At 36.0% G+C, this 15,339-nt stretch overlaps 3 protein-coding genes and 1 long non-coding RNA gene across 10 annotated transcripts in view; 2 read left to right on the plus strand and 2 right to left on the minus strand.

The window, feature by feature from the left end:
* The window catches only part of LOC132197370 (ankyrin repeat domain-containing protein 6), a 37,801-nt gene extending 33,918 nt beyond the window's left edge, over positions 1-3,883 (minus strand). Inside the window, exon 1 of the mRNA XM_059620620.1 lies at positions 3,547-3,883. The gene's annotated coding sequence lies outside the window, so the exon portion shown is untranslated. The remainder of the gene's footprint in view (positions 1-3,546) is intronic.
* An 828-nt stretch (positions 3,884-4,711) lies between these two features.
* LOC132198419 (heme transporter FLVCR2-like) lies at positions 4,712-7,762 on the plus strand. The gene is made up of 6 exons (XM_059622466.1): positions 4,712-5,116; positions 5,473-5,700; positions 6,079-6,229; positions 6,284-6,479; positions 6,724-6,966; positions 7,480-7,762. Exons 1-6 carry the CDS (start codon positions 4,712-4,714, stop codon positions 7,760-7,762), a joined length of 1,506 nt encoding a protein of 501 aa, XP_059478449.1.
* A 771-nt stretch (positions 7,763-8,533) lies between these two features.
* LOC132197516 (uncharacterized) lies at positions 8,534-11,717 on the plus strand. Of its 7 annotated transcripts, none has more exons than XR_009441862.1 (7): positions 8,534-8,590; positions 8,876-8,968; positions 9,683-9,783; positions 10,121-10,275; positions 10,323-10,505; positions 10,569-10,849; positions 10,916-11,717. It is a non-coding gene; the product is annotated as an uncharacterized LOC132197516 (long non-coding RNA). The 7 variants fall into 7 exon arrangements; XR_009441861.1 differs by having other exon boundaries at positions 8,535-8,590; positions 8,876-8,957; XR_009441865.1 differs by lacking the exon at positions 9,683-9,783.
* LOC132197515 (DNA-(apurinic or apyrimidinic site) endonuclease-like) lies at positions 11,706-13,352 on the minus strand. The gene is made up of 3 exons (XM_059620854.1): positions 12,917-13,352; positions 12,727-12,859; positions 11,706-12,536 (listed from the first exon to the last, which is right to left on the minus strand). Exons 1-3 carry the CDS (start codon positions 13,322-13,324, stop codon positions 11,953-11,955), a joined length of 1,125 nt encoding a protein of 374 aa, XP_059476837.1. The 5' UTR covers positions 13,325-13,352; the 3' UTR covers positions 11,706-11,952.
* Between the last annotated feature and the right edge of the window lie 1,987 nt (positions 13,353-15,339).

Here is a 15,339-nt window from a genome sequence, read left to right on the forward strand (position 1 = left end):
TGAAGGTAAAATTTACCGTCACTCTGGGTTGACGTTACTCTGCGGCGTTGGGTTATAAGCCAACGGACGCTACATTTTGGCGGACTTTCTCAGATTTTTAACTTTCCATGAAGGTAGACGTGATTATTTGAAAATTGTTGCGCGGGAGCAGAGCTTCAGTTTTGAGAAAATGCTAATTATTATGGAAATTTGGTGATTCAGCTGGCTTGTAGAATTTTAAATAGGTCAATAAAAAATTAATTTATTATTTAATGTAAAACTCAGGACATAAATCGCTATGATAACATTTTAAAAGCATTTTGAAGATATAGGAGCAGCGAATATTTTTGAGCAAAAATTTTATTTGCAGCTTATGTGAATCGCTGTAGATATATGTATATTGTGTTCTTTGGAATTTGTTCAAATTCGTCATTTCACATTTCCTTTCAATTTGAAGTGGCAAATTAATTACTATCTACATTAAAATTTTTTCAAATGTTAAATTACTCAATTTAAGTAAAATTAACTAATTTTATACTGTACAATTTTCCGTTGCAATATTAGCCTTTCAGTTTTTTTGTAAAGCTTTTTTTTAATTACAGCTTAAAAATATTTTTGCTTATGATTTTTGTGCAAGGAAATCTTGGATTTTTTAAATAATTTTTCTAAAAGACCCAAACGCAATGATTGCATGAAAATTCTAAGTTTTCTAACCTTTATGTAAAGGTAAAAGACACATATTTGCTAAGGTAGATAGACAGATCAACTTGTATGAGATGTTAATTTTTACCTTCACTCAAAAGTTGGGCAAAATCATTTTACCTTCACGCAAACGTTAGGAAGCATCAAACAGCATCCAACCTACCGCGACGGTAAAAACAATCTATGCGCTCAAGTAAGAAGAGACGCTGCAACATTTAGTGGAGGTAGAATGAACCCTCAAAATATTTAACTCTTGGGCTCGTCAAAATTTACCTTCAAGGAGAGTAGAATCAACCCCTTCGACAGTTCATTTAACACAATTTAATAGTTAGAAAAGCGTTAACTTTTATCGAAGGTAAATGGGGTTCTGAGTGTAACTTCTGCAATTTTGTGCATTACTAATTGGTTCTTTTGATGAAAATGAGGTTTTTAGATCTTGATTAATTAGCCGGCAGTGAGCATGAAAAAGCGTGTTTCACAAGTCGATCTCACTCACTTTATTACAAAACCGCGAAAGTGTAAAGAATCACTCTCTGTTAACGATCTGCGCCTTTGTTCGGCCACCGTGCAATGCCATATTAATTTTTCTGGTCGGCGGCACGAATTAGCATAATAAACTCTTCCTCCCCACATATATAATGTTTCAATTAGCCAAACGCGATTAACTCAATTTGATAAAATTACCGATCGGAAAATTGCTCGGCGACACACGCTGAGAGAGCGGCCGAGGTAGCGACAGGTTGAAACGCGATATTGCATTCGGAGCGTGCCAATGGATAAATTTACAAATAAATTTACCAACTCGGATGCACTTCTTCTCATTTCATGCTCGACCGGCGTGAGTTGGTTCTTTCTCTCTCATTAATATTTACAATCAGCAGGTGTAATTAATCTCCCAGCAGAGGCGAGTATAGATTAATGACATTACCAACGCACCGCAGCGGATCAAGTTTCTACTTATTTCTTGTTGCGAGGGTGGACTGCAAAGGCTGGTCCCGACGAGAAAAAATAAATTTTGCGGTGCTTTAATTTATTGGCTCCGACGGGTGGTCCACTACAGAGCCGAAAGTCGTGACAAACCAAACCTCTTCTGCACAGAGAAATGTTTTAAAGACCTCTCTCTCAATACTTTTATTGGTAAACCGACAAAGCACTGGAATATGACGCAGCGAATTTGTGTTTAGACGGTTGCTGTCAAAATAACATGCAATTAGCGTGTTTGGTGGGAGGTAATTTGCGATATATTGAGATGCTGATCGATCACTAAATAAAGCATTGCTGAGTGAGTGGGATTTGAAAACTTTGAAGCTGAGGAATATTTTTTGATTTGATTTTTTTACTCCTGATAATTTTTCCATTACTGAATTTTTTCATGACTTGTGTAGGTAGAAATAGAAATTACAATATAATAAAAATAATCTTATATATATCATATTTTTCCATAATTTAAATAGGTAAGACATAACAGAAAATTAAAGTTGGTGTTTTGTAATCTCTGAATATTTGAAATTTTAATTTCATAGAACTAAATATTAATAATAACATTGTTGTTAAAACTAAAATTGATTTTTATGTAATCTGTATTGACAAAAAAAAAATAGATCATGCTTACAGTAATAAGTAAATTTAAAATTAAAATGCAAAATAATATCATTAATTACGCAATTCATAAACATAAAATGTCTAATGTAAAAAACATAAAAATTGTATTTTTTAAGAGTTGCTTGTTAATTTAATAATAGTGTAAAAAAAATGTTTTTCTTTAAATTCATGATGGTTAAGTAAACATCAATAATTAAGTACTGTCCAGAGCTGGTCCAGAGTGTCCAGCACTGTCCCCCTTGTAGATTCCAAATAATTTATAATTTTTGTTTCTTCGTATCACTCCAATTCAACGTATATTGCAAACAAAAAAACTATTTACTATATAACCTCATTCATATAGAAGCCTCAAATTATCCAAATAAGATCTCTCTGGGTATTTTTTGTGCCTCGTAGACATTCCTGTGGAGACACGAGCGCTTCTTCTCACTCTTCATAAATGAATAGGCAACCTGACGCTTTCCTATGCCCATTAGAGAATAGGGCAGGCTCGCGTTTCCAGAAATCGAGAAGGCCTGTTGACCCGTGGCCATTCATCTTGGTCGGCGTGCGATTGGGCCGCGATTTGTCACGCTGTGGGGCTGCTTGTGTGGAGACTTCAACGCGCGTGGGTCTGATTTATCGTTTGCCCTGCTCAATCACGTTAATTGCACGACTCCTGCTGCGTCCAAATTACCCAGAAATTCCGAAACATGAGAGACCTCACCCGCACCAAAATAGATAAAATTTAAATAAGGAACTTGTGAGAAAATTTTGACTAATGTTTGTTGAAAGTCTTAAAAGAGTTAAAAGAATAAGACGAAATGATACAGGAAGTTCATGATTAATTAATGAGCACTTTTCGGTTTTTTCACCTCATTATGTTTTCTAATTATGCAGAAACTTTCCGTGACAAAGTTCAACGATAAGAAAGAAAGCAATAAATTATTAAATTGTTTCTTCATTTAAAAAAATATATAAATATGCAGCCATGAAGTTGAACTAATTTAATTTAATGAGCTCGGATCCTGTTACAATAATAAAAGTATAATTAGATGCAATTTCGCACCGCTTCAATAATTGAATTAACCTTGCAAAAATTGCTCTTTTTTGTCACTTCTGACTCGCATTCATTAGCAATATTCCTTGCTAGAAAAACGACGGAATATTATGACGGTTGGTGGGAAACTCGCAGCAGGCGCTAACAAAGGGAGTAAAATTACACGCCTCTTCATCTCTCTAGAGCAAAAAATTAACCTTTCAGGTCAGATATTAAAGATTTACCTGCATCGCAAATCCAAAAAATCCGGTCGCAGAAATTCCGGCCGGCGACTTTCACTCGTTTCTTTGTCACCAAACGAACTCACTGCAATTGAACTAAAACACCAAATTCGGCGACCTTCGGAGCTGCACCAGGACACTGCTCAGGTGGAAATCCGGGAACAGGACACCACTTCACTTGAAGAAGTCTGCACGCACTGGAAATCCTTCGTTTGAATTCGGTGCACGTCCACGCAGAGGGTTGCTCGCGTATGTTTTGGTCTTTGAGGTCACGTAACCTGAGGAATGCACTCGCCGACTGTTCGACTGTTGATCGACTCAACGGCGCTGAAAAAGACCTGTTTGCTGACCGGCCAGGTGCGCCATCTGCAGGCAGAGGAAATCGCCGCCAGGTGAGTTCCCGAGAGCAACAAGCCCGAGAGTTTCCTTCGAGAAGGTGCGAGGAAACGGTCTCAAACGCCATCTCTTACTGACAACAGAGGCAATGCGAACAGCAGGTTGCATACTTGAAACATTGCAGGCGTTTCAGGTAGGCGATATAAATTATCATAATCCTTGAAATTTTTTTTAATTTTGAAGAAAAACTCGATCAATATTTTATTCATTTTATTAAAGGAAATGTAAAATAAAAGCGTCAATGAATCACTAACTAGATAAGCTCATAATGCTTTTGAACAACAAAAATGAATAAAAAAAATTATAAGAAGAAACGTAAGTACAATAAATGAAGTGAAATGAAGTTTTAAAAATTTATTTAAATTATTTTTACTTCTTCAAAATCTCATTTAATTTTGAAAAAAACTTATTCTGAGGTTTTGCATAAAAAATATATTTGATTTGTAACTTAATTATTTGTTTTCGCTATCAATTATAGTTACTTTATTTAATATATTATTTATTTTATTCAAACGTTCTCAGAATTAAAAAATCATATTAGTGACATTGCTATTTCAATTATTGTTTTTCAATAATTTGTAACGAAAACAAACATGTTTCTATGGCAACTAATATAGTGAATGTGCAACAATGAAACACATTCAAATATTAACCAAGACATTGTTTGATATAAAGAAACTCATCCATATTCTAAAAATTTCCATTGTTGTAATTCACGAGAATTTTCAAACGGATTCATCAATTCAAAATGTCAGAGAATCTGAAAGCCGCGATGGAGAAGGGCAGCGCGAATTCCGGCGTGGCCCTTGAGAAGGTCGTAGTCCGACCCGCAAAGCAATCGGAAGGGGAAAACACCAATGTTGAGAAGGAAGAAGTGATTCCGGGGACTCCGGAGGGAAAGGTCGAAGTGGAAGAGAAAGGGCCCAAGAAGAAGCGCGACGGATTCCTCAGCTGGGCCGTTCTGCTGGCGGCCGTGTGTCTCTTCACCAGCGTGTCTGCCCAGGAGTTCACCGTGTTTCACTATTACAACGCGTTCATGAACTTTGCCGAGAACCACCGGGAGTTCAATTACACGGAGGTCGCTTCTCAAATGACCGACTGGGCCCTTCCGCCCTACTACAGCTCCATCCAGGCCCTGATCATCGCCCTGCCGGTTTTGTGGCTCATCGAGACAAAAGCAAGTTTAAAAAATTCATACAAATTCTTAAGTCATATTTTATTGCGTTGTGAATTATTGGAGAAAAATTATCTTTTTTCAAGCAAAATACACAAAAATGTCATTATAAAATTATAAACATTCTTTGGAAAAATATTATAACGATGTCCGCAAACAAGTTGCAGTAACAAAAGTTTTGTTTTTTATCTTTTAAAAATTTTATCCTCATATTCTCACTTATAAAAATTTGAAAAACGACAAGATTCGCAAAGATCAAAGATATTTTTTCAAAAAAATCATGAAGACTCTCCAGCATATAAATTTTTCATTTGGATCAAAAATGATTACATTTTTTCAATTTTTCATTGAATTTTTAGGGTGTTCGACTGGTGTTTGGAATCCTGGCCGTTCTGACGACCCTCGGCGTGGGAATCAAAGCAATAGCCGCTGCTCTCCACCTGCACATCATAGTTGTCTTCATCGGCCAGTCTTTGATCAACCTGAGCCGCATCGGCCTCTTCCCTGCAGTGCACAGACTCTGCGTTGCATGGTTCAGCCGCCGGTCCATCTCTGTTGTATGCGCCATTGCCTTTTTCGGAGACAACGTAAGAAAAACTCAACAAAGGCTTTGAACTAATTAAAAATAATTATGCTGTTAAGCACCAAAGTATAATTGTGCTTGAGAATTTTGAAAGGCATACACGCAAATTTCAGCTCTGTATAATAAATTTAACATTATAGATTGAATGGCATGTACAAAAAAATTTGTTTGTGCTGAGAGAATTAAATCATTTTTTCTGATTAAAAAATTTTCACGAATTTCTCATCACATGAAACTCATATAATTTATAATGTCCAAGTAATCAACTACTTTCTATTTAATTAGTTTCTGTTTTCACTTTCTGACTGAAAAAATTATAATTTTATTGATTTTCTGGAAATTTTAATCTCTTAACTTTTTTGTTATATACGTTATTTTACAGTTGGGCATTTTGGTTGGATACCTTACTCCGCACCTTATTTTCTGGACCTACGACAGAAACAAGGAGAAGTTCAATGAATTCTCTTTGCACATGATTATCCTCTACGGGATTATGGCCTCTCTGGCCATAATATTTTCTATCATCACCGCTTGTAAGTAATAAACTCTTAAAAATCGTTGATTTCTTACCAGAGTAAAATCGACAGTCATCCAAAGTGCTCCAAAAGAACCTTCGAGTCTTGCAGAGAAATTGAGGAACGAAATGGAAAAGCCCGACCAGTCCTTCATCGCGTTCCTGAAGCGCCTCAAAGCAATGTATGTTGCCGACTTTAAACTGGTCATGAACAGCATTGGCTTCGGACTCACTTATGGACTCACAATGATGATTTTTCATCCAATTAGGCAAGCAAAATATTATTTATTCATTAATTGTAAATTTAATATTCAACTTCTAACAGTCTGTTAGTTCCTTACTATTTTTAAAATATTTAATTACATCATGTTGAATATAAATTTAAATTATTTAAGATTACTTTAATTGAATTCTTTTTAACCTCTTGCATAATAAATACCGCAATTTGATGAGTCGATGGCAAAATAGTTAAATCTTCCTCTACAAGAGAAATTAAGTTTTTTTATTTTAAAGGCTGACTGTAATCTTTGAGGTGCACGAGGGAATCAAAGAACTGGATTTGCCAATCACGTCAGTCATCATCGCCTGCGGATACATAGGCTCCCTGGTGTCAGGGTGCATTCTCGACTGGACCAGGAAGCACCACTACGTGGCCCGTTTCTCAATCCTAGGCCTGTTCGCTTTCCACGTAATGCTGGTCATCAGCATCCACGCCGAGTCCATGTACTTCACCTTTTTCTGCTATGGTGGCGTCAGGTTTGTTTGGTCATGTCATCTCGCGTTTTAATATCGATTTTTTAAGTTATCAGTGAAATAAAAGATGGACATTTTTTACAGTCTTTTGTCTTTACAGATATAAAAAGCAGAGATGTGAATTATTAAATACTGAAATACAAGTTAAAAATAAGTAGTCACTTTGTAAACTTTTATCATAATTCTTCTATAACTATTCTTTTTTTTCAATTTTATGGAATTTCTACTAATAACAAAAATTTAGTTGGAAATTGGTAAATATAATAAATATTTAAATGCAATTTATTTGATCATGGTTTAAAAAAAATTGCACTCCAGTGGAAAATTAAGTGCAATAGTAAAAGCTGTCTTAACTTCTCGGTTGGGGTCATAAAAAAATAGAAGAGTTCTATAATAGAGTTTAAATTAATTTTTGTTTATAATTTATAACAACAAATCATATAATTAAATATGAATTTTGATTCCTTCTTTTGTTATTTCAAATTTATAATTTCTTTATAAATGAATTTTTTGCAGCCTGTTCTTTGCATTCTACATGACGGCCGCGATCGAGTACTCCGCAGAAAGGAGCTACCCAGCCCTCGAGAGCACCTCAACGGGCATATTGGTGCTCACCGGTTACGTGGTGGCAGGACTTTTCTCTGTGCTCTTCGGCACACATTTCACCAGCAAGAAGGACGCCACCCTGACTGGTTTCATCTCCACCGCCTTGCTGTCCATCGGCGCGCTTTTCACCATCGGACTCGAGCCCTCGTTCCTCAAGAGGCACAACGCTGGCCAGGATGTGGCGGCCTACTGATTGACAAGCTCTTCACACCTCTCAAATACTAATTGTTAATAGTTAACTGAAAATATTTGTATGTGTTTAAAAAAAAAATAGGTTTCATTTAATTTTTTACTCATCCTTATTTTGTGAAAATCTTGATTCAAAGATGAAATTCAAAAGTGCTCTCGTAATTTCTATTTTTTTTTATATATATTTACCATACTTACAGAAGTTGTTATGACATGACTTTGAAGTTGACAGAAGAAAATACGTAGTTCAATGTCAGGAACTATAGGCATTCAACTTTTGAATTCATAATTTTTTTGCAGATAGTCATTTGTCTTACAATTAAGACCACCAAAGAAATTAAAACACCGTATTATGATTTTTAAAACCTTGTAAAAATAAAAATATAATATATGTAATTATTACGGCACTGCTTTCATAGCAGGACAGCCGCCCATTTTATTTTAATCAAAAAGAATAAAATTTTATTTCATTTAGTAAAATTTGCTGATTATGGATTATGATTTTTACAAACACAAAATAAGTTATTTGCAGTGATTTGGTCTTCTATCGTTTTTTTTTTTCCTTTTTTACAAAGTATGACTTAATTTTGCCACCCTTCAATAAACTGCATTCTTTGGTGAAATGTTTTTGAGTACAAAATGCAGCGAATTGGAGATAAATGTAAATCTCTTTTCGCAATACGTAGCACACAGGCTGTCCGCCAAAATTCGAATATCAAATGATCAGACGACGGTCTTATTGGACGACGGCTGATCCAAGATCATAACAACAAACATGGCCGCTGCCGCTACAGTCTCAATGTTGGTCTCAATCATGTGGAAACAATAATAGGTAAGTTTTTTCATTATTTTATTGGTCTCCAACAGACCTTTTTTGCCGACCGTTTCGTAAATTCGCGCAGGAGTCTTTTTTCAATCCTGATTATTTTGCCATTGTTGCGGAGAATGCTGAGTCCTTATTACTTTTTGAATTGTTTCACATTCTCAACTTTTCAAACGTATGTAACGGTTGCTCGAAAATTCTCATCCCATCAGTTTGAAATAAGGATCTTTTAAAAAAGATCCTTGGATTGAAATGACTAATCTTGTGACTAATTCCGTGTCCCTGCCTCAAAAGATCGGATTCGATGGAGAGAAAGGTTCTCAAGGACTTCAAGGTTGAATTTAGCCCGAAAACTTCACATCGACGCCAATCTACGGTACGGCCTACGTAAGCTTATTAGCCGTATAGTGAGATTTATTCTTCAAGTCGAAAAATCGACTTTATTTTTTAATTGCGGAAGCTAATTAAAATTGGAAAACGAGTATTTTTAGATTCTTAATTCTTACACACAATCTATTGTGTCTTTCAAAAGATATCTTGAAGAAGATTTCTAAAAAAATTTGAATTGTTCATTCGATCGATTGATCATCCATTACTTAATATTAAAGAAATCTTGAAATTTCAATGAAATCGTCTTAAAAAATTACACTTTAACTTTTTAAAAGCGTTTTTCAATTATGTGGTTGGCCTGGTCGGGTGAATTTTTTTATTGGTCTCCAACCCTTGTCGGACGTGAGACCCATCGAGACCTTGCTTAAGACCGGTCGAGATCATTGGTATTGGTGGGTCTCGAAACTCTCGAAATTTTGTAACTTTATCATCATAAGGCTTATGTTCCACATCGGTCTTGGTGGGTCTCAGCCAGTCTCAATGCTTTATATTTTTTATCCTCTTGAAAATAAATATTCCAGCGTTAATCATATTTTGATATTTTAATTTATAAAGCATATTTTACAGCCTTGAGAGTGACTTTTGATCTCCTTTGCGCAGTATTCTTATCAATCCTCATTAGTTTTCAATTGTTGCAACGCTCTTATTAATTTTCTACTGTTGCGAACGTTTTAAATCATATAACGGCTGATTTCATTTTAAAAACTTCAGAACTTGGCCGATTTGATGGTCCAGTGTACATCAACTAGAATCTGCCATTTGGCTGCCAGATGGTTGTAGCCTTCATGAGAAAATTCTGGACCTACACGCCAGTAAGACAAAGCACTTGTATTAAACGACGTAAATATTGAATGAATTTATTTACGCCTGCGTCAGTGAATGCTGAAATTTACACATAATACAGCAATCAAAATTTGGTATTTAAATTCCAAAATCATTTATCAAAGCCTCGACAGCGACTTTTGAAATTTCTCAATATAATATATTTGCAAATTCGTGCAGTGTTATTTTTTCAATCCTGCCATTATTTTTCCATTGTTGCAAAGCCGTTTATTACTTTTTGAATTGTTTCACGTTCAAAGTTCTCGAAAGTCACGGTTTTTGAATAATTCTGCCCATTTCAAAATTATGAATAACTCGGTTCTCAAGCCTCCTCGATTTCCGGACGACGCAGTGGAAGTTCTGCAAGAAGCCAGTGATTTAGGCCGGAAGGCAGGCACAGCCCACATTGAGGCCAATTTACCTTACGGTCTCCAAGTTGCCGTGGCCCAGAAGAACAAGCTAGATCTTCGACGCCCATTCCAGTATGATAAATCATGTACATTTAATGCCTCAAATAATGAATGTGAAGGCCGCATGGAAAGGCTGGCTGTCGTCGAGGGAAGCAGCCGTCGGGGCAAAGGTCTAACAATAAGTTACACCGGCCTCACCACAACAGAGGCTGCTCAAGTGCGTGCCGATCCCCGGAAAGCGAAGCCAGCCTTGCTGGTTCAATTTTGCTTGTCGAATCGGCTTGACATGTACGGCTGTGTCAGTGAGTAGCGCTTTAAAATTCATCTGTAATCAAAATGATGAATTTTTTCCTCTCTTTCAACAGGCCTGCCTGACCTGGCTGTGGTTGTGAACAGGGCCCTGAGGAAAGAAAAGAATAGAGCTCGTCGGGATGCGATGGAGGCTACGGCTCTTGTGAGGGCAGCCGAGGCAAAGCAGCCGAAGGGTCTGATGGACAAGATCGTCTTGTGGATTTGGGGCGGCCCTTAGGAGAATTGCACACCGTCCTTAGCCACACTGAGGCGGACCAGTTGCAAGCTGATCCCAAGGAAGCCTCTCTGGTTCAATTTTGCTTGGCCAATCAGCTGGACTTCTACGGCTGCATAAGTGAGTAGCGCTTTTTAATTCATCTGTAATCAAAATGTTGAATTTTATTTTCCTCACTTTAAACAGGCCTACCTGACCTGGCTGTTGTTGTGGAACGGGCGCAGAGGAAAGAAAAGAATAGAGCTCGTCGGGATACAATGGAGGCTACGGCTCTTGTGAGGGCAGCCGAGGCAAAGCAGCCGAAGGGTCTGATGGACAAGATTGTCACGTGGATGTGGGGCGCCCCCAAGGAGCAGTGAGATAACAAGCAGTCAAATAAAATCATACATTTTAAGTTTAATTATTTTTTGAACAATTTATTGACTCCATTGTTAATCAAAAACACATTTACAAGTATTCAAGTTTTTTGCTGTAAGCGGATCAGTTTTGAATTTTACAAAATAGGCAGCCTAATATTGAGATTTATTCTGCAAGTTGGAATCCACTAATTTTTTTAATTGTGGAAATTAATTAAATTGAAAATGTTTTGAGATTCTTATGCAATCTTTTATATATTTCAAGATATGTATTGATGTTCTTATGCAATCTTTTATATATTTCAAGATATGTATTGATGTATCTAGCTCAAGTTTTCTTAAAAGCTTTTTTAATTGTTCATTCAATTGAAGTCCAATAAAAACCATTTGTTATAATTATGCAATTTAACTGTTAGACTTAATAATCTTATGTGGAGGAAGGATATTTCCAAGATTCTACATTTTATGGTGCAACAAGAGGAAGGTTTTACATGCTAGACACTTTGACTTTTGATTTGCTTTTGATTAAAACTTTTAATATTTGCTAGGAGAGGCGTTCATTGGCGTTGTTAAATTTTCTACACTCTTTTTATTAATAAAGAAATACACATCATAAAATACTTACTTTTATCACGAAATACCAATTTTATTTAAGTCTTCCAAACTACAATTGGCCGATTTAACTTTTGAAGATAAGCTGCTGAAAATTTATAACAAGTAATATTGCTCTAAAAATATAAAACATAATTTGATTCAAGTGAAATGAGACTAAGCAAGATTCCACACTTTCATCTAAAGTATTCAAATTTACTAAAAGAAATGGAATCATATAAATGCCTGAGAATATTTCTTGGAGGAAACATTTCTTTAAAAATGCATGTTGAGGATCAAAGGGCAGTGGTCGCTTCCGAAGACGTGGTTTCTGATCAGCGAGTCGCACATGTTGGGCAGCAGCTTCTCGGAAATGACAAAGTAATCAAGTCTCCAGCCAACGTTGTTAGCTCGGGCGTTGGCCATGTAGGTCCAGTAGGTGTAGGCGTCCTTCTTTCCAGGGTTGAGGTGGCGGAAGGTGTCGATGAAACCCTCGTCCAGCAGCTTGGTGAAGTCGTCTCGCTCCTCCTTGGTGAATCCGGCGCTCTTAGTGTTGCTCTTGGGCCGGGCCAAATCTATCTCCTGGTGGCTGACGTTCAGGTCCCCGGCCAGGATGACGGGCTTTTTGGCGTCCAGCTCCTTCATGTACTTGAGGAAGTCCTCATTCCACTTGAGTTTCTTGTCCAGAGTGACCAGCTTGCGACCGGCGTTTGGAGTGTAGCAGCACAGAAGATAGAATTTGTCAAACTCGGCAGTGATCAGGCGGCCCTCTTTGTCGTGGGACGGGCCCAGCCCGTACTTGACCGAGATCGGTTTCACTTTTGAGTAAAGACCCACTCCAGCGTAGCCCAGCTTGTCTCCTGAAGATAAACCACAGTAAGAATGAATCAAAATTAATCTCAAAGCAAGAATTAATAAAAAAAAAAGGCGAAATTTAAAAATTACAGCTGTAACTTTTGTTTGCAGAGTCAAATTTAAATAAAATATTTTACCAGATTTATTAAAATCCCAATTAAGTTTTTAATGAAATTGTTTGTTAAAAATGTTTACCAGAGCCGTCTGCCCAGAAGTCGTGATATCCTTTGATTTTGGCCTCACTGGGAAGTTTGTCCTTTGTGCACTTGACCTCTTGTAGGCACAAGATATCAGGATCCTCATTCTCAACATATTCATTGAAGCCTTTCTGAAAATTATCAAATAAAAATAAGAGATTTGCTTCAATAAAGTAGAAGTTTCAAACCTTAATAACCGAACGCAATCCTCCTACGTTCCAAGACGAAATTTTCAAGTTGAACGTCTTGCCATCGTCAGTTGTCTTTGAATCTTTGTAGTCGGTGTCGTTGTGGTTGCTGTTGGTCGGATTTTTCAACGCCTTTTCGTCCTTTTCCTCCGTGGATTTGCCTTTCTTGTTCGGGCCTTCTTCGTCCTCCGCCTTCCTCTTCCTGCTACCTTCGCCTTCGGAGTCCTTTTTGGGCTTTGCCTTACCGGCGGGACGACCCATTGCCGATAATTGAACTGTTAGATTTTGAAAATGATTAGATTTAAGCAAACGTGGGCTGCTTTTGAGCTTAAAATAGCGGATATTTGAGAGAAGAGAGAACTTTGGTTTCAACACAAATTTGACGAGCAGAAACCGCGGGAGCAGCATGGATAGTAAACACACTTGGCCGGCAACAAAATGCCCCTCCTCCTCTTTCGAAGTGCGCCAAACAAGAATCATCTGGGTACCTCCTTTTCACATGAAGTCCTGGCAGCGAATGACAGAAAAATCCGCCTAAGAAGAAAAAGCAGCCAGAACCGTGAGCTGTTTGGTTGGATTTCGCTTTTTCTTGCTTTACATACAACACAATACACTTCACACACTTCACAGCAGCGGATGTTTAATTAATTGTAAGTAAATTCTGTGTGTCTCTATTTATGCTCCCTACAAAAACGATGCCGAAAAATCGACCAACTATTTTAAAACACTTAGTTGTTGTTAATTCTTCACAAAAATTTTCAAATGTTCAGGCAAATTAAATTATTTTTTTCTATTTCTTCGCAAATAAGAGAATAAAGTTCCAATCAAATAAATTAATCCAAAGTATGTTGACTCCTTCCAATCAAATATTGACACATTATAATATAATAGGATTCCAAATTTATTTTTTAAAGCGCAATATTTCATTAATTTTTTTTCCTTGATGATATTCAGGAGAATATATATTAACTTGCATACCTCAATTCATTTGTAAGAAATTTTAGAGCATAAGCGATTTTGATTTTGTTTTCAAATAAATATATTCTGATAATTGATACTATATTATAATATTATTTATTATTAAATGCGCAATTTCCTTGTGGTACAATTTACGACTCAAAAATACCCATCGAGGAATTGAGTCGACTCACGATAAAATGCGTCTTTGTTAAATATTTTGAAGGGAAGCATATATATATTACTGAAACTGATTTTCGTTATGTATAGTTTTTTTGACAATATAATAATAAAAAAATACATTGACTTCATACATTACGCAAAGTAATTTTGAGTAATTTTAACAAATAAAATTTGTAGATTATAATTTTGTGGTAATGTTTGAATACAAAAATGTTTTAGCTATCCTTTCCATGTTTGACGAGTTAATTTTGTGCTTTGAATAAAAAATACCTTTGTATTTATTTTATAATTTATTTATTTATTAGTCAATAATTGTGAAAAAGTTTGGTCAAATTAAACTAAAAATCGGTCCAAAGTAATGGATGGATCTGTGACGACTGAACGCACGCCGGCAAGTGTGCTGCTACTGTTCTTCAATGAGGATACCTCCTGTTCGCCTGTTGTCCTGGCATCCAATGACAGTAAAATCCAGCTAAGATGAAATCCAGCCAGAGTGTGTGTTTTGTTTGGTTGGATTTGCTTTTTTATTTTTTCTCGCTTCACAGCAGCGGACAATAAAGAATTAATTCACGTTTTTAAACTATTTTATCTTCTTGCGCTTCAAACAAAAACATCAAGAAATTATTAACAAGTGTATTATTTCATATTTTAGAAAAAAATCAGGAAAAATTTCTTTTTTCTTCAAAAATAAAGGGAACAAATTTTCAATTAAAAATCAAACTAAACACCAAACAATACACAATGAGATTTTTCAATTTTGTCACTATTCCATTGAAAATAATACATATTTAGGCGAGAAATATTATTTATTGAACACCTCATTATAGGACAATTGTACAGTTTTAGTGCAAACATAAGCGATTTCCTTTTATATTCATTGCATGTATGTGTATTCTGGTTGGTCAGATAATATCGAAATTATTTATTAAGAAAATGCATGTGTGTTAATTAAATTAACTATTAAAAGGGGAGGCATTAGAGGAGTTGCTGAAGTATTTTTTTTTGTACCATCCAATTCTGTGACAATAGAATAAAATGATCGACTTCATGTATTATGCAAAGTAATTTTAAGAAATAAAATTATGCTGATTGTGAGGTCAAGCAATACTTTCCATGTTTAACGTGTAATTTTTTTACGTTGAATAGAAACAAGACGTTTGTTTACTTGCTACATTATATTTATTTATTACCCCAATTATAAAATAAAAATTTAGTTGCCTCTAACGCACAATGCCGACAAACTGTGTCACTCCACTTTTTTTCGAGGTTACCTCCTTTTCGCG

Source organism: Neocloeon triangulifer, unplaced genomic scaffold (genome assembly GCF_031216515.1).
Source record: "Neocloeon triangulifer isolate White Clay Creek 2 clone unplaced genomic scaffold, ASM3121651v1 ptg000012l, whole genome shotgun sequence".
Lineage (NCBI taxonomy): Eukaryota > Metazoa > Arthropoda > Insecta > Ephemeroptera > Baetidae > Neocloeon > Neocloeon triangulifer.

What these genes read in the sequence shown, in the direction of transcription:
- LOC132198419 (XM_059622466.1), top strand. Translation starts at nt 4,712, where the DNA reads ATGGAGAAGGGCAGCGCGAATTCCGGCGTGGCCCTTGAGAAGGTCGTA. An exon ending in TGTGGCTCATCGAGACAAAA is followed by an intron (nt 5,117 to 5,472) that starts GCAAGTTTAAAA and finishes TTGAATTTTTAG; the next exon opens with GGTGTTCGACTGGTGTTTGG. An exon ending in TTCTGCTATGGTGGCGTCAG is followed by an intron (nt 6,967 to 7,479) that starts GTTTGTTTGGTC and finishes AATTTTTTGCAG; the next exon opens with CCTGTTCTTTGCATTCTACA.
- LOC132197515 (XM_059620854.1), bottom strand. Translation starts at nt 13,324, where the DNA reads ATGCTGCTCCCGCGGTTTCTGCTCGTCAAATTTGTGTTGAAACCAAAG. An exon ending in GATTGCGTTCGGTTATTAAG is followed by an intron (nt 12,860 to 12,916) that starts GTTTGAAACTTC and finishes GATAATTTTCAG; the next exon opens with AAAGGCTTCAATGAATATGT. An exon ending in CTTCTGGGCAGACGGCTCTG is followed by an intron (nt 12,537 to 12,726) that starts GTAAACATTTTT and finishes GTTTATCTTCAG; the next exon opens with GAGACAAGCTGGGCTACGCT.